The sequence below is a fragment of the Schistocerca cancellata genome, chromosome 4 (assembly GCF_023864275.1).
Source record: "Schistocerca cancellata isolate TAMUIC-IGC-003103 chromosome 4, iqSchCanc2.1, whole genome shotgun sequence".
NCBI classification, from domain to species: domain Eukaryota; kingdom Metazoa; phylum Arthropoda; class Insecta; order Orthoptera; family Acrididae; genus Schistocerca; species Schistocerca cancellata.
In genome coordinates, this window is record NC_064629.1 from 775,738,275 (window position 1) to 775,757,597 (window position 19,323).

General features: G+C 40.2%; 1 protein-coding gene across 1 annotated transcript in view; it reads left to right on the forward strand.

The window, feature by feature from the left end:
* Positions 1–19,323, forward strand: part of LOC126184598 (E3 ubiquitin-protein ligase HERC2) — an 812,863-nt gene that overhangs the window by 590,547 nt on the left and 202,993 nt on the right. The window contains exons 64-66 of the mRNA XM_049927039.1: positions 3,968–4,216; positions 4,306–4,535; positions 16,777–16,932. Of these exons, the coding sequence (XP_049782996.1) occupies positions 3,968–4,216; positions 4,306–4,535; positions 16,777–16,932 (635 nt within the window). The remainder of the gene's footprint in view (positions 1–3,967; positions 4,217–4,305; positions 4,536–16,776; positions 16,933–19,323) is intronic.

Below are 19,323 nucleotides of genomic sequence, written 5' to 3' on the forward strand. Positions count from 1 at the left end.
TCACCCCCCCCCCCCCCCCTCCCCATAATTTACAGGAATTAGGTGACTTGTGTGTGCAGATGTGGTGCCAACTCTCTCCAGCAACCTACCAAGGCCTCATTGTTTCCATGCGACACTGCATTGCCACTGTTATCCATGCCAAAGGTGGATATACCAGCTATTAGGTAGGTGTTTGTAATGTTCTGGCTAATCAGTGTACAAGATGTGATCAAAAAGCAATGGAACTGGTTGTTTCCTGATGCTCATATTCGTCCGAGTGGTAACCCAATGGTGGGGAATGGTGGAGGGGCATCAGCTTTTCAGCACTGCCTTCTGCAATACGCCCCAAGCTGTGGAACAGTCAGCATCGTTGTTTGCATAAACCCTTGTTCAGTGCTTGTGCCATCCCAGAATATGCATTCAACTTTGGGGCAATGTTATTCAATCAAGTTTCATTCAAAACTCAAATAACCTCTGGCTGAAACTTACAAAAAGACTCAAGAGACCCAAGGAGAATCTGCCATGTCTTACTCGCAAGTTTCCAGGTGGCCAAAACAATTTAATGAGGGAAGAGGTTACTGATGAAGCCCTCTCTGGAAGGCTGTCGACAAGTTTAATGCCCGATAACATGACCCGTGTGCACGCATTGCTCAATGCCGACAGACGTGTTAAGTGCTCAGTGGCTAGCAGATGAGCTAAATGAGCTGAAACTTACAAAAAGACTCAAGAGACCTAAGGAGAGTCTGCCACGTCTTACTCACAAGTTTCCAGGTGGCTAAAACAATTTAATGAGGGAAGAGGTTACTGATGAAGCCCTCTCTGGAAGGCTGTCAACAAGTTCAATGCCTGATAACATGACCCATGTGCATGGATTGCTGAATGCCGACTGACGTGTTAAGTGCTCGGTGGCTAGCAGATGAACTAAATGTGTGATATGGGATGGTGTTTAATGTTGTTATCCATTAATAGTCCATTGAAATCATAGAATAACTTCACTCCACTCTCTCCTTTTATCATAATGTCACCTTAAGATTTTTTATAGTCTCTTCGGCACTAAGGCATGAAGTGTTGAATCCCAAGAAATATAACCCTTATCTCTTGACTGAAATGAACTCATCAATCTCCTTAATTGAAATAATAAAGAGATTCAAAGCACAATGTGTTAGTAAATGTTTTGATAAATTCTGTAAACCTATGAAAAAGTGCTAAATTTCAATTTATAAAATCATATTAGTCCAAAAAGCGAACTTATCCAGAAGTTTTGTATTTGCAGCAGATAGAACAGTTTACCTCCTTTAGGTCTCCAAAGTTTCCCACAGCAGATTTCTAACCATATAGATTTTAGTGTCATTGTTAACATTGTCATCAAACAGTCACAACACACAAATATCTTCATTTACATAACAAAAGTGCAGACAAAACTTCTTTAGAGCAATTGAAGAAACCCTTGCATTTACTTTCTCATGCAGTTTTAATTCTTTCTAAAAGCGCAAGTAAGTGTAAGGTGTGCCAATTGCTCATGAAATCAGAAACCACCATTTTCCATATACTTTTACCACAAACAAGCAAATGTTCTTCAGGCGGTCCAATTCATCAACACTGAGGGATAGCTGAGAACAAAAGATGAACATCTTCAATTAAAAAATTTCTTTCGTCATCCACCTTGCATGATGCACTTCATGGGGTCTTGTGTGTAGATTCAAGTCCACAGTTGTCCCCTGAAACATGATGCACAATTAATGAAGTTCACGGTAATCATTTTTCAGGTGTTTTTCTTTTAGTAGTTTTCAAAAGAATTTAAGTACTTTGTCAGTTTCAACATCACTGGAAGGCTCATGTAAATTTTCATGCCCATTTTCATAATTTTGTTTTTCCATGCTGTTCCACTTTTCTCCAAGTTTTTTGAAAAATGTTACATCGGGACTAACCTCCACTTAGGATAACTCATTTTTGAACACACTTTGTCCACTGAAACAACCTGTGTTGGATGTGGTGGTATCACAACAACAAAGAATTTGAATCTCTTCATCCAAATCCCAAACTTTTATGGCATTCCAAACTGCCCATGGTTGCTCTTTCCCACTAGAATTCAGTTATGCAGAGACACCAGATAATTGTTTCTAATTTCCGTAAGTTATGATGACTGGTAGTCTTTCAGTTCTTAAATCCTAACATTTTAATGCTGGTACCAGCGTACTGTCCCCATTAACAATCCCAAAAGCTGGATTTTTCTCTTTAAACAAATATTTAATATTTTCTGCCTGTTTCATTCTGAATTGCTCTTGATATCTTTGAATAAAAGTATGATTAAGTACTGTTTGATCAACATTATGTTGCAAGGCCTCAGCTGTAACCTCAAGGATTAACACAGCATCCCCCTGACTTAACTGACACCTGTCTAAAATTGTGGCCAGTTTTGATGACATGAAACACCACCTTCCACCTTTGTTTTCATTTTTTAAATTTACCTTATTTTCATCTGTGGTTGCATCATTATGAGAAACTGAACCTAAACTTGTGGAAGGTTCTGTAACAAAGGCACCACAATCAAAACCACTCACTTCTACAGTTTCGTCAGATGAATCAATTGTAGTTTCCAAATATCTGTAATCATCCTTCGTCTTCTTTGATTCCTCTTTCATAGCTCTGATCCTCACCCTTTCCTCTTTGCTGGCAGCTAGTAGTCAATATCCCTAAGATAATCTTTACAGCCAGTCTCTGTGTGAAGTATTAGAAATAGTTTATCTTATTTAATTTTTATCACATTGAAAGCATTAGCATGGGCAATATCAAAGAGATTATTTAGATTTGCAGAAAATTTACACTCTTGCTCTTTGTGAGTGTTTGTCTGTCTTAAGCTCTTTTTTGCAGATCACACCACACTGAATGCAGGTCTGTAAGTTTCTCTGTACAGTGAAGTAGAGCTCTTGTACGAATCCTAGCCACCTTCAAAATTATTACATGTTCACATGTGGATAATTAACACTTTCACTGATAGTCAATTTCACTTCGCGTATGTTATAAAACAAGACCGAGAGAACCTGCAAATTCGATGATGGTTTCTATTCACTGAACTGGTACTAAACTTCACTGACTAAATAAATAATTGTATTATTACATTTTAAGCTACTTGCCATAATATAAGTAAATACTCACAGTGTCATTGAATGGAATCAGGTGCTCAACTGAAGGTGAAGAGTATGGCAGCAGTTGTGGACATGTGTAAGCACTAATAAATCAACACCCAGTGATATGGTACAACTTCTCAGCCGCTGTGATGTGGGTTGCTGATTTTCAGTTTCAACAAAATAGGTCGTAAAGTTATTCTTAAACCAAAAGGAAAAGACTAGGGCATATGTGTAAAGACATAGGAAATTCGTAAAATAAGCACCACCCTAATACATATGTATGTAATGAAAGATGAAGTAGTACGGTTGACATATGTATATGTATAAATAGAGTATAAAACTAGAACTATTTTACACTTCTGTTAAATAAAAAAAATAAAAAAGTATAAAATTTGAAATTTATGAATAAGTCAAAAAAAAGTCCCTTTAAACCCAAAGAATACGTACAATGGAATGAATTTACAGTCCTGAGACACTCGTATTTCTCACAATGTCATTGGGCACCTAAGATTTTAAATCAATCAAACGTGTACTTTTATCATTTGGCTGTTCCTTATCTGCAGCTTTATGAAAGTTTTATACCTTGTCTGTTCTTATACATATATAAACCTTACTTTTCATCTTCTGTTATATACATAGATGTAAAACTATACTTGTGGCAGTTTTCAGAACCACTTGAAAACAGCTTAATAGAGAACACGAAACTGGTAGTGGACTAAATAAAGTTCTGCAGAGCAACTGGAGCAGTTTACATTAATTAACTTTCTTTTCTTATTTCAAAGATAGTGTGATGTTAATATTTTTATTAAAAATCTGTAATAAATATTTTCCATCATAAGTATGTCAGTTGTTTTTATCAGGTGATGAACTTAGATGGAAATTCTCGAGTGATGGCTCAGTCAATGGTTGGGGATGGAGATTTACCGTGTACCCTGTTGTATCATATGTTGGTCCCAGTGAACTGGGCTCAGATCGTGCAGTTCTTTCACAGCCGTCTGTGGAACTTGTTATGTGCTTGCTGGATGCGAGACTACTTATGAACTCTGACCTCAATCTTGTAACAAGATTAGCAGCTGCATTAGCATCGTGTGCTCAACTTAGCACACTTTGTAAGTATAAATACTATCTTCATTTATCCTCCTTACATGAATTATAATAATGATATGTGCTATAGCATGTTCCATATTCTTTTTATCAGCTGCTTCGCAAAGAATGTGGGCATTGCAGCGTCTTCGCCGACTGCTGGTGACTCGATTGGGACGAACTCTGGATGTGGGAGCACTTTTAAGAGCTGAACAAGGACTTCTTGCAGATTCTGCTCTACTGACTTTAGTACGGGGTCTTCCACAGGCACTTTTGAGACAATATGAATATGAAGACCCAGCTGTTAGAGGTGGAAAGCACCTCATGCACAGTGATTTCTTTAAGGTTTGTGAGTTGTCTGAGATGCTTTTGATTTAGTATAAGCTTTGACTTACTAGAAGTCACTGTGTTTGTTTATTCATTTTGCAATCAGTTCTGGATCTAAATCTTATACTATAATTTACACTTTTGTGAGCAACAAGTAATGGTTAACTTTTTCCAATAGCTCAGTATCCTTTTCTAGTACAGTACAGAAACTATGCATAGATTGTTCAAAGAGTCTTATATTTTCTAAATATTGTTTACCTCAAAAAATATTTAAATTTCAGATTGTGGCTTTTTAGGATGTTGGTCTTGTCTTCAACTTAAAGCTTTTAGTCGCATTTTTGAACTAGACACTGATTTATTTCCACACATTTAAGTACAGTCAAAGTGTACACACATTCAAGATTTTAGTTCACCAAGTGATTCCATTTCAGCATAGCAAAGAAGTAAATATGCTCAAGAGCAGTTTGATTAGAAATATAGCTATCCTGGTATAACAGTGATTGAGATAGTTTAGCATTTTCCTCCACGATATATTGTTTGATCTTGTACTACCTGTTAACGTGGTAGTAGAGTGCAAGATCAGCAATATGTGTATGATGTCAGCACATTTAATTGTGGCCATATCATAGGTACCCAATGCTCAGTGGAGTCCATATTCAAGGCCATCCCTTCACTGGGCTTTCCAAGTGCCCAAATTCAGGAAAAATTGCTACCATAAACCCATGTGGGTAACTTCGTGTGGATCACAGGGATCATTGTCAACTATAGCAGGTTATAACAGAAGATAGATAAGCCACAGTGCAACAGATCAGTTACTAAGTCAACAACAACTGGTGAGCAGTGACGCCATCTGGAACCACTGCCTTACTATGGGGTACAGAAACCACCATTTCATGCATACATATATTTCTTGTCAAGTCATGTGACACTGTTTAACACCATATTTCTCATGGAAAGGTTAGCAAGTTTAAGGCATTGTCCTCCGCTGATAACGAGAGAGAACTGGTGGGTCTTATCTCTACTACTTGAATAATGGTCTCTCCTTTATCAAAGTTTCTGCAGCCACAGAGAACAGTTGACAGATGGAATTTTATGTGACTGATGACCACTCTTCTGGAAATACCTTCGTAGGAAAGGAACAAAGTCAGCATGCACACTGAGTGTGCTGCAAGTTCTGTGACTGAGACCTCTACTGTATGGTTGATACTAGTTTCAGATATTCACCAGAAATGAGTGCTTTGATGACAGAGTATGTGCAAAATCATTAAAACAAGAAGTTAGGTGAAACTCCAAAATTACAAGAGGAAATCATGCCATTTGAAAGAAAAAAAAAGTTACTGAAGCCAATTGGGTGTTAGATATAGAAAGTGAATACATTAAAATGCTATTCTTTAATTGCCAAATCGTTTGCAGAAAAGTACCTGAGCTCACCACTCTCCAAGAAAGAAGTCGTCTTCACATAATATTTAAAAGTGGTAGTTGGTTTAGAGTCATAGTAGAAAGAAGGATTGAAGACTGTGTATCAACAATGTAGTCTACCAGAATGTGGAAATAATTTCTGTGCAGAGGAGGAGGAGGAGGAGCCTGACATTTCTTGGGCACCTATACAGTGATGAACAGATATTCATCTATCCCTGGAAGAAAAAAACATCTACAGCATGGATAAGTGCGTTAAGAAAGAGTTAAAGAAGCTGAACATCACAGAGTCATAAATGACACAAAGAAGTACACTTACAAACAAACTGCAAAATTTGGAACAGTTTCAAGCTGGAAGATAACCTAAGAGAAGTGGTCAAACTTAGACAGGAGAACAAAGGAAGCAGGCCATCAAACATATGAATGAGTACTAGACACAAAAAACTCCAGACAAAGGAAAATAAAAGGAATAAAGTTGCTGTGTGAGGGTAAGTATTAAGTTCTCTTGTAAAAAGAAGAAGAGGTGTGGAGTTACATAAAATTAACATGTTGTATTACACCATGGATGACCAGAATTGAGAAAGTAATTTGGAGTTGATTGTAGAAAATCTTCCTCAGTGCAGGATGTGGGAGGAAGCTGACACCTTTTCCACAGTTGCAGTTAGTAGTGAAGAATATAAAGCCACATTTTTGGATTTTACAAATGGATCTTCAGACTTGAGATTATAGACAGCTAAGACCACACCATGTAGTCCACTACTCTTGGTGGGCAGGAGGGATGTTTTCAGATGGTTGAGGCCAATGAGTATTGTGTACAGTTTGTACATTTCAAGTCTTGGTTTGGATGGAGTTGTGTTGCAGGATGTTATTAGTTTCAAGAAAGCTTTTCTTGGACTTCAGTATTTTAGTTGGGACATATCGTGTAATGCATAGCAGCACCTGGTGACCAGGTTTATTCTTCCCACACTGACAACAACCCCATAACGTATATTGGGGGGAACAATACCTGCCAGATGATGTACCTTGGCAAATGTTATAGGCTGCAAACATCCAGTAATGTGCTGCACATCTCACACAGTACTTTGTTGACCTGTATAATATAGGCAGGCTTATATAAGATAGGGCATGTGTACTATCCCACAGAGTAGCAGACTGATAGTGCCATTGTTCTTGAAGATCATGGCTGAACATGCCTTGTACTACCAACTATCTTCCTAAGGATATTATTTTTTTGGTTTACACTTACAGCCTTGTGTTGTTAGAAATGTTGATTATGTGCTGGTACAGTCAAGTGTGACACCTTAATATTTTTGATAGGTCATATGACACAGATGTACTCGTCACAATGAGAAATTGACTTCACAGTGTGTCTGTGTTGTTTAGGATGGAGAACATACAGTTTGGTTTGAACTTGATTTGAGCAAAAGTTGATTGTGCAAGTAGTATGCACTCATCTTCTTCAGAGGACATAGCCTGAGTTGCTAAAGCCATGTCATCTACAGAAGAAAGCTCCTGGTGTGCTCTAGAAATGGCTGGCCATTAATGAAGATGTTAGAAGAGTAGATACTTTCTTGTGGTAATCAATTTTCGGGTTAGACTCCTCAGGTGTTGGCTTGTTTGTTACAATAACCAGAAAAATTAGTTGTAATGGCAGCAAAACTAAATCCTTGATTACAAAATAATGTTAACAAGATCATGCAGTGTTGGTGGATGTTTGTACTGGTTACAAAGTTCAGACACATTGGTTTTATAATCATTCAGAAATAGCCCCAATTTTATAGCACAAAGATATTATAGTCAATGATGCTAATAGTAGTGGGTGACTAAATTTCCTAATATCCAGTACAGAAAAGTACCTATATGTTACTCATGTTAAGGGCAAATAATCTTGTGAAGTAATACTGAATGAATAATCAAGGAATCGCCACAAACAACTACTCCAGCATTCTACAAAGAGAGAAATATTGTAGACCTCCACACAACAGAAAATCTGATCTTTACAAGTTCGTCACCAAAGAGATAAGGATAATTGATGATGATGCTGTTACAGAAGTGATGGTTACTTCATCAAAAAACTAGGAAATTATTTGCCTTTGGTAAAAATTACAGACAGTTACTAACATTCTTCTTAAAAACTGCCAAACATAGGAGAGATATGATAGGTTCAAACACATAATAAAGTGCATTCTAGATACATATGTGTCAGTTAAGGTTATGAAATTTGTCAAAAAGCCACCTAATTTTAATGTCATATTTTATAGAGTGTTGTGGAAACAGAAATTGTTACACTCTCATTATAAAAGAGAATGTAGCGAAAGTAATGGCTAAAACTTAATGGCAACTTATTCATCCATATGATGGGCTATGCATGAGATTTACAATTTCCACAGTCAAGCCCCAATGAAATGTCTGTCAGAAGGAGACCAAAGTGTAAAAGCCAGTCCACTGTATAAAAGCATACAGTAGTAATCAGTGTAGGGCAACAAGTAAGAGAGCTGCAGGCCCTATCCCAGATCACAGGTGGCCCATGTGGTTATCTGTTAGCCTGTGGCACAACACACACAAAGTTGGTTTCCATTCATTATCGCAGACCATATGATATCATCAAAAACCAGCTATAGATTAGCTATAGGTTCCAGCAAATACTATGTTACGGTGTCATTGACTGTGGCACTATCACACAGTTTGTTCCTATAACTATCTATTATCTATGTTGAAGTGATGCTACTATATTTTTGTCTCTTTGTTATCTTTTCCCAAACTTGTAGCATATAAATTTATCACACATATCTAGTTGCTATACACTTTTTCTGCAATAAAAGCTTAAGTTGATGTGAACACATGTAAGCAAATTTTGTGCCTTAATGTTCTTTGATTTACAGTCATTTTTGTGTCACTTTCTGCAAGTTCATGTTTACAACAATAATACTAATCTTTAATAATTTTAGATAGTTTTAGGTTCTTCTGCTGAGTTCCATATGGTAAATATTAAATAAACATGTAGTGCCAATGACCATGTTCTACCTGTCATTATATACACTCCTGGAAATTGAAATAAGAACACCGTGAATTCATTGTCCCAGGAAGGGGAAACTTTATTGACACATTCCTGGGGTCAAATACATCACATGATCACACTGACAGAACCACAGGCACACAGACACAGGCAACAGGCAACGTGCAGACCGCGTGAGACAACGCTTCATCCAGTCCCAAACATGCTCAATGGGGGACAGATCCGGAGATCTTGCTGGCCAGGGTAGTTGACTTGCACCTTATAGAGCACGTTGGGTGGCACGGGATACGTGCGGACGTGCATTGTCCTGTTGGAACAGCAAGTTCCCTTGCCAGTCTAGGAATGGTAGAACGATGGGTTCGATGACGGTTTGGATGTACCGTGCGCTATTCAGTGTCCCCTCGACGATCACCAGTGGTGTACGGCCAGTGTAGGAGATCGCTCCCCACACCATGATGCCGGGTGTTGGCCCTGTGTGCCTCGGTCGTATGCAGTCCTGATTGTGGCGCTCACCTGCACGGCGCCAAATACGCATACGACCATCATTGGCACCAAGGCAGAAGCGACTCTCATCGCTGAAGACGACACGTCTCCATTCGTCCCTCCATTCACGCCTGTCGCGACACCACTGGAGGCGGGCTGCACGATGTTGGGGCGTGAGCGGAAGACGGCCTAACGGTGTGCGGGACCGTAGCCCAGCTTCATGGAGACGGTTGCGAATGGTCCTCGCCGATACCCCAGGAGCAACAGTGTCCCTAATTTGCTGGGAAGTGGCGGTGCGGTCCCCTACGGCACTGCGTAGGCTCCTACGGTCTTGGCGTGCATCCGTGCGTCGCTGTGGTCCGATCCCAGGTCGACGGGCACGTGCACCTTCCGCCGACCACTGGCGACAACATCGATGTACTGTGGAGACCTCACGCCCCACGTGTTGAGCAATTCGGCGGTACGTCCACCCGGCCTCCCGCATGCCCACTATACGCCCTCGCTCAAAGTCCGTCAACTGCACATACGGTTCACGTCCACGCTGTCGCGGCATGCTACCAGTGTTAAACACTGCGATGGAGCTCCGTATGCCACGGCAAACTGGCTGACACTGACGGCGGCGGTGCACAAATGCTGCGCAGCTAGCGCCATTCGACGGCCAACACCGCAGTTCCTGGTGTGTCCGCTGTGCCGTGCGTGTGATCATTGCTTGTACAGCCCTCTCGCAGTGTCCGGAGCAAGTATGGTGGGTCTGACACACCGGTGTCAATGTGTTCTTTTTTCCATTTCCAGGAGTGTATATATATCTCAGCATACTTCTAACCATCAACCCCATACTTGGTAACCATGAACAGATACATCCACTCTCACATCTTATTTCTCCTGTGGAGGTAACACCCACCCACCCACCAACCAGACGATGGCAAAGCCATGTCCTCTTGAATGGAACTGTCCAATGATAACCCTTCCATGGGTCACCTTGAGGAATCCTTTCTACCCACTCAGAATCCTAGAGCCCACACCTATTTAGATTTATTGACAACATTTTATGATCCTAGATGATGATATCATATCCTATTTCCACCAGAATGTCTACACTTTCTGTCTCATTATTTTCATCTCATTCTAATGGGCTTTGGAGCAAGTGGTGCAGCGGTTAAGCACTAGATTTTGATTCAGGTATGTTTTTAAATACTTATCCAAATTTAAGTTTTGCGTGCTTTCTCTGCCAGTGAAAGCATGTACTGGTATGGTTTCTCATCTTATGAGAGCATGCACTCTATCTATAATGACCCTCTCATCAGTATAACATTAAATCCCAATCTTCTTTCTTTTGTTCTCCAGAGTTCAGCAAATCCTCTTCCTGAATGTTGACCTTCACCTCACAAATAAAAGCTTCTGTTCACATCAAACCTACCAGTCGCCAACATACCTCCACTTCAATGGATTTCAACCAAACCACACCAAAAAACCCATCTTCGGCCTTCCAATAAGAAGCATTTCCTTTTCTACTTCACTGAAGATCTTGCAGAAGCCTCCAATAGCTGAAACTGTGTTCCTGAACTTGCCCAGAAACAGGTCTGTCTTGCATACTGGCTGACCAGTCAGAAAGAAACACCCCCTATATCACTCAGTACCAGTCACATCCGGACAACATAGCCACATTCTCAGCCAAGGCTTCATCTATATCTCATTGTGCCCTGAAATGTTGAATATCCTCCTTACTATCCATCCCACCCACGCAAAGGTGGTATTTTGCTACCTCTCCAAACTACACAATATTTTTCTTAGTATATATGTTTCAGTTACTTCCAACTGCCTGTCCGCTCAGGCATATCCCTGTGGATGACATAGGTGCAAGACTTGTTCCATGTATCTCTTCATTATCCTCTATTCCAGCCATTTCACTGATATTTCTGACTTCATCAAAGACAAGGCCATCAGGCAAACAGTCCACTATCTACCAACTACAATGCAACCATTGCACATAGTTTTATGTGTGTATGACCATGAATGAATCATCTGCTTCAAAGACGGGCCATTTCCAAACTGTGGCCAACGGCCAACTATACTGCGCAACTGTGTGTGTCATGTGGTTGACTTCTGTGTCTTCTTCTGAAACTGTGGTGCCTGAATCCTTCCCTCCATCACCAATTTCTCTGAATTGCTCATACTGCTCATGTTGAAAGCCCCTCTCCAACATATCCTTCATGGAGAAATATAAATATTTTAATAGCCTCCAATATTTTCTTTATTCAGCTGTACTAATTCTTATAGTTGTTACGTGCTATCAATTTCAAAGCCTGATAGCTCTATCTTAAGGGATGTTATAAGGATGCAGTAATCTGAGTGCATCGACAACAAATGTCACCTGATGACGAGTGTAAAAAACCTGCTTTGTGTGTATCAGCATGGTTGCTCTAATCCCACAAGAGAACACCACATAACAACTGACACAATGAACTTCATTAAGTCTAGAAAATAACTTACTTACTTTGCGTGCCCGGAACTAGACTTCAGACTTCCAAAAATCAGCAGCCAATATGGCCTTGTTATTTGCCTCCCATAAGTCATTCATTGTGCAGGGCTGGTCTAAATATGGATAGATAAGCAGATGTTGAGGATCCTGGACAGAACTACACAGGCAGAGAGTGTTCTCATTCTCTTTTAGGAAACCCCATTGCTGCAGGTTTGTCTTGCGCTTTGGCACTTCTACCCTCATACAGTTTAGGGTTCTCCAGACTGTGTATGGTAGGTCTCCACCAGGCACCAGTTCTTCTTTTACATCTTTATGGGGGTTTCTCAGCTTGATTTCCCACCTTTCAAATGATTCTCTACATCTGACCCTTCCAGGGCTCGGGTACGTGACTGGAAACTCTTCCTCGAGCAAAGCCGTCAGTCAATAGGCCGCAGCTGACACATTGAGCGCAAGGGCTGAAGTTCTCAGGACTTCTGGGTTTGCACCCCAGGATCCGCTGGTTAGTTTCCTGATGATGTTGTTTCTAGTTGAGACTTTTTCCCTTGAGGCATTACAATGATGTTTATAGGTCAGTGTGCAATCCAACGTGACACCAAGATATTTGGGCATTTTACAGTGCTCGAGACGTTCACCTCTCCATACTACATGTAATTCACGATTTGCCTCCCTGTTCTTTAAATGGAATGCACCGACTTGCGTCTTGGAAGGGTTCGGCCTTATGTTGTTTGCCTCACAATATTGGGAGAGAGTTTCCAACGTACTGGTTAATTTCTCCTCTACATCCATAAAATCGTTACCTTGGGCTGCAACTGCAGTGTAATCGGCATACATAAATTGGCGCTTGATCTTTGGCACTGGATGGTCGTTTGTATATATATTATACAGGCCATTCCTCTGATTTCTTCTTGCCTTGGAGGCAGATGAAAAATCTCCTATTATGCAGGAAAGTACCTATCAGTGATGTTAAATGGTAATCTCTTGTCACATTATATACTTTCCTAAGGAGCCCCCGATGATTAACAGTATCATATGCAGCTGAAAGGTCTATGAATGCCACTCCCATGATCTCTTTCCTCTCAAACCCATTCTCGATGTGTTGGATCAGGTTCAGGACTTGACCGCAGCACGATTTGCCTGGTCGGAAACCTGCCTGCTGTGGGATGATCTGTTGTTCCAAGACGCTTTCTATGTGACTTAGCGTCAGGCATTCCAAGATCTTAAAACAGTGACATAAAAGAGACACATGTCGGAAGTTTTTTGGATCATAAAAGTCCTTTCCTGGTTTCAGAAGTGCAACCACTCGGACTTTCCTCCACATCTTTGGAATATGGAGCCTTTCTACACATGTGTTTAACAAATCTAGCAGCCACTGTAGGGTATTACTGCAAAAGTTTTTAATTTGCTTGACTCTAAGTTCTACGATACCAGGAGCTCTGTTAATCTTCAAGCTGGAAATGGCTGCAGTAAGTTCTGACATTCTAAATGGTGCTTTGAGGTGACGATTTTCCTCTGCCGTATCACGTGCTAATGGTTCCTGGTACTTTCTGCCGTGGGTTTTGCCATTCATAAGGAGTGTAGTGGCGACTTGGTCTGCCGTGACATTAGTAAATTTATCATTTGACTTAGTGGCATCACCGTTAAGGTTGTTTAACAGTTTCCAAGCCCACCTACTGTTCACTTTCATGTCCAGGTTCTCCATGAGGTCACACCCTTTGGCTTTGCGATTCTCAGCTATGACTGACGTGAGTTCATCGCCTGCTAGAAGTGTCTGGAAAATAACTTATTGTAATGGATACACTAGCTATGGAGTGGCTCACAGTGACAGTCTGATAACACATATGCAGAGGTAAATGTGTACCTGAGATGTACCCTGGATGCTCTTGCAATTAAGTGCTCTCATTTTAACAATTTATCTTCCTGACCTGCAATGATGAGTGTTCCTCTCTGTAATTAATATGGCTTTATATTTATGTCTCCGAGTGCAGCACATGATTTGTGACCAGGGCTATGGACTGGTTTCTCTAACCTATAATGCCCACATGTGCACAGCACATGTTCTCTGCTACCTGAGTCACTACTTTCTATCTGTAGTGAAGACAAGGCATATTCAGAGGGAGTCTTAGATTTTGTCATCCAGTAGTCCAAGCCAATAAATTACCATCTAAGAATATTTCTAGTATTGAAAGATCCTTCATTTTAAGCTCTCCACTTAGCTCCAAACCAGGACACTACAGTCAGTTTTAGTAACAATGGTGTGAATCTCGAGTAGTGCTGCCACCTCGCAAGTGAAGATATTTCTCCCCCACTTCAGTCAGATATCTAAAAGAACTGACAATGGTAGCAGATGTCCATTGATTCTGGCGTAAGCTGTTATTAAAGTAGCTGCACTGTCAGAGTCCTCTACATATCAGAGATAACAGCAGCAGACATACATAGTTCACACTCAGATACTGCTCTGACCTGTCTTTTGTTTTTCTAAAAGGCTCAATACTGCATAATGTTGAAATGTCACTGATTGATATAACCAGCCTTTGCGCTTTCAAGATGTTTATAGGAAATATGGCCACAGTGTCAACAGCCAAGGCGTCTCATGTTGCCCGTGATTCAAATATACCGTCAGCTGTGAGGAACACCTCATATATGTTGCTAAGTTGTATGGGGATAGTCATGTGAGCAGACCCTGATTTGGCTTCTGACCAATGCCACTGTGTGCCATTCACTCTTAGGCGAGGACAAACCAACCAGGTCATGTACACTGGAAAATACAATGGCATAGAGATTACAGGTAATTATAGGACACCTGAGGTGCTACAACTATTGTCTTGGGTACTTCATCACCACTTCAGCTCAGAGGAATAATTTGCAACATTCCCATCAAGGTGAATACAGGTTCTAGTAACCAGTTCCTCCCCCATCCACACAACAAGCACAGTCCTTATACATTTTTCAGAAAGTACAAGGAGATAATTATGTGAAAGAATGTTCTAAATCAAACATTCATAACTGAAGTGCAGAGCTACTGTGAGACTTCTATGATAAGAACTCTGAAAATTAGCTTAACTTATTCAGTTCCATTCAGCTTACTGATATTTGAAATATGGAGCTGTAGCATAGTAGAGCTACATAACTAAAATGCAAAACATGAAAACATAAAAAAGGAAATAAACTCTGATGCCCTTCAAATAATGACTAATAATATGAAAACTCTTCCAAAGAAGCTAAATTCAAACAACAAAAGCTTCAGTTCAGTGAGTGAGCAAAAAAACGAGGGGGAGGGAATAGTAGCGTAGCACACCCTTAATTTATAAGGGGCAATTAAAACGTTTTCATTTGAGGGCATTGCTGCAGTGTATATGCAGCGTAGCACAACTCTGATGCAGTTATATAATCACCGACATGTGAGCATGTGGCATTCATCTCTTTCCGACATGCGTGTCGTAAATGCGGAAATGTGAACCCTGGTGACACTATTATGAAATGCGTCCAGACAGGGCCAGCATGCTGTTATTATTTTCTTGGCTGCTGAAGGACTAACACTGGTAGACATCCATCAGAGAATGAAGAATGTGTATGAGGCAGCATGTCTGTTGAAAACCATCATTGTGTAATTAAAGTGACCCTCATAAAGACACAGAGAAAACAGTAATCAAGTTTCAACAGTAAGAACAAAAGGCACAAAATACAGCATTTCACTAGGTACTGGTACAGATGCTTGAGTGAGTGCCATCTAAAGCCACCTGGTGGTTTCTAGTATGTAGTAACACCACTAGGATCTTCATAGGAAATACATTTGCAGGAAACTAGTCAAAGTTCTGAGAATGTCATCCTGATTAGGTCCAACACAAGCATAGAAAAGTCTACATCCACAGAGGAAATGACGATGAGAGCTGAGAAAAGTGATATTGGTCCCTCTGATGCTCTTCAAGGGCATCCTGAGACGATGAGGTGAGTAGCATCTGCCTGGTGCCCAGGAGAGGCCCTCGAAGCCAGGATAACTGGCTCGTGTAGTCCATGCTTCATGACAATGCATGTTGCCATATTGCAAATGTCATAATGCAGAGTTTTGCCAACTCAAGTGAGAGACAGAGCACCTGTCCTATAGTCCTGATCTCTCCCGATGCAATTATCATGCCTTCAGTCCCTTAAAAAAGGCCTTGAGGGTTCTATGATTCCTGTTGAACAAGGGTGTGCAGCAGGTAGGTACGGACTTCATCACACAGAAGGATATGGCGTTTTACCAAATGGGCATCTTCAGTCTGATTCATCAGTAGGATGACTGCATCAGTGCTCATGACAATTTTGCCTGATTGGCATAGTGACTCTGGACTGTATGGTCTTCAAATGGAAACTTTTTGATCGCCCCTTATAAGTTAGGCAATAAGTTTTCAGCACATATCAAAAATTGTCAAATGAAGATAATATTGGAGCAAATTGTAGTTTCTCATTCTGGTTTTACATGTGAATGTTCTCTAAAAATATCGTAGCTAATAACATCAATGGGCTACCCTGAGGCATTCTACAATTGAACGAACGGTGCAAACAATATTTTACATGTAGAAGGACTTAAGTTACATAGAGAAAGTATTGCAGCTTGTGAACATCATTAAGTTACTCATGATTGCTGACCATATTGTGCAGCACAGTCTTTGTTTCCCTGAAGATATTGTCTTGTGAGAGGAAGACAGTTACTTTAATTTTCTGATGTAACTATGAATATAGTAGAGCTTTATTTATAAGAATGTCAAATGCAGGTAACTAAATAACTATATTCAATACTTATTAGAAATGTAACCTAGCCAAATTTGTTGTGTGTAAAATATATGTTCTCTGCCAATGATATGTCTTGCATCTATTATTTGTTACAGGTGTTGGTTGCACTAGCATGTGACCTGAATCTGGATTCTTTGCCTTGTTGCTCTGTGAATCACAAATGGTCATGGTTTAGGCGATACTGCATGGCTTACAGAGTGGCTTCAGCACTTGTAAATCGCACTTCTCTTCCTCAGAGCTTTTGTACAGAGGTCAGTCATATGCACCCTTTGTTAGAAATATGTTATATGTGTCTGGATTATTTGTTTTTAACAATACAAGGTGTGTTCCATAAGTAATGCGACCAAATTCATAAAAAATCATTTACTGAATATATTTGTGCAAATAATCAAAAATTTTCAAAATAGCACCCACTTCTGGAAGTGGTGTTTCCATGCCTGGAAAGCATCCTGGAACGCCTTTTCCGGAATGTTCCTTAGAGCTGATGTAACATCCGTCTGGATGCTTTCAATCGTGTCCCAATGTTTTCCTTTCATGACTCCTTTTATCCAAGGAAACAAAAAAAAGTCAGCATGAGCCAGGTCAGGACTGTAGGGAGGCTGGGGAACCAATGGGGTCTTGGTCCTGGCCAGGACCTTGTTGACAATGAAGGCACTGTGACTTGGCACGTTGTCGTGGTGAACTTTCCATGTGTCCTTGATGTTGCTTCGGCAGTGCGAGACCCTCCTTTTCAATCTTTTGAGCACTTGCAACTAGAAAGCTGAGTTCACTGTAGTCCCAGTAGTTACGAATTTGTGGTGGACAATGCCTCTGACGTCAAAGAAGACAATGAGCACGGTTTTGATCCTGGACTTGCTCATGCGTACCTTCTTGGGACGGGGCGACGATGGGGTGTGCCACTCTGAATTCTGCCTTTTCGTCTCAGGGTCATACTCCAAAATTCATGACTCTTTACCAGTGATAACTGAGTTTAAAAGATGAGGATCATTTTCACACATTTCCAACATTTCTCAGCACTGAAGTGCTCGCATGTGCTTGTGTTCGTCGGTCAACACTTTTGGGACGAGTTTGGCACACACCTTTCTCATGTTCAAATCTTCGGTCAAAATGTGGAAAATAGTTGTTTTTGACATGTTTAGAGTTTGTGCTATCAATTGAAGGCTCAGCCATCTGTTAGAGTTCAAACAATCGCACACACGCATCACATTTTCGTCGACTTGTGCGGTTGATCGCCGTCCACTGCAAGGTTCGTCGGTGATCTCCTTTCCGCCCTCCATGAACGACTTGTGCCATCAGAAAACTTGTGATTTGGGCAAGCAATCAGTCCCAAAGGCGTGCTGAAGTAATGGAAATGTTTTGGTGGTGGACTTCCCAAATTTAATGCAAAATTTGATAGCTTACCGTTGTTCTACAGAATGATCCATTGTGCCGTGTTACATAAACTCAAAACAGGGTTGACAGAAACGCACATCCTGACTCTCTGGCAGCTTGCAGCTGAATGAGACAAAGAGCATTTTGAAACTAACACCCCCCTCCACTTAGCCCAGCCAGTTACAACACGCTGTGGTGTACTGTTGTGTCAGAAAAAAATTGCTCACATTACTTATGGAATGCACTCTGTATGTTATGACACCTGCAACTTACAAAAGTTTTACAAAAGTTGTGAGAAAAACAATATCTTCTAGTTTCTGGATAAGATTTACATGCAAACAAAATTCTGTTCATTTGTTGCACTGTGAGAATTATGTGACAATTTATATTAAATTACTGGAATAAGTTCTCATGTGTTAAGTAGGACAATGAAAGTTCTGGTAGAATTTAAATAATGTAGGAGTAAAGAAGACCAATCACTGAATAGTAATTGAGTCGTTGACAGGCACACAAAAAAGAATGAAACCCTATTTGCTTTTGGATGAATCATTTAATATGCCTAAGTACACATACATAAGCTCATCCAATGAAAATTCTGGTAGATTGTAAATAATTTAGGATTAAAGAGAATACTCACCAAATAGTACAAATGTTTCATTGTCAAGAGGCAGACAAAAAAGAATTAAAACTTATTAGGTTTTGGACAAATCCATTATAGTGCAGTCAAATAGTGTTCAAAAAGGCCAAATAGCAGAAAGTTTGGTAGAGGTTTTCTTGGGGCAAGCTTTGTGTATGTTTTCAAGGGTGCTGGATCTGAATTTTCAAAGTCCTGCTGAAATTTCAATCCAGAAGTGGGTCAAAAATTGAAATAACTATGAAAAAATGGGACTTTTTTTGGATTTTTCTCTTATAACTAAGAAAAGATTTTATCTGTAAATTGTTGAAGCATTCGTAACAAAGTTCTCGAATTTACTATCCTACATAAAAATTTTTGCTGTCAAATTATTCTTGGGAACGACTCTAGCTGAAACCAGAAGCAGAAAACTGAGATATTTAGCAAGTCATGGAACATGTACTGGAAAGACAGATTAGATGCCATAGAAGGGGAGAGTGTTCATTGCAGTTGACAAAAATATTGTCTTGGATGTTTTCTGGCCACCTGTATCCACTGTGACAGTTCTTGAATCATTCAAAGGAAGTCTATGGTCAGTACTACGTAAATACCCAAATCATGCAATACTAGTTGGAGGTGACTTTGACCTACCGAGCAT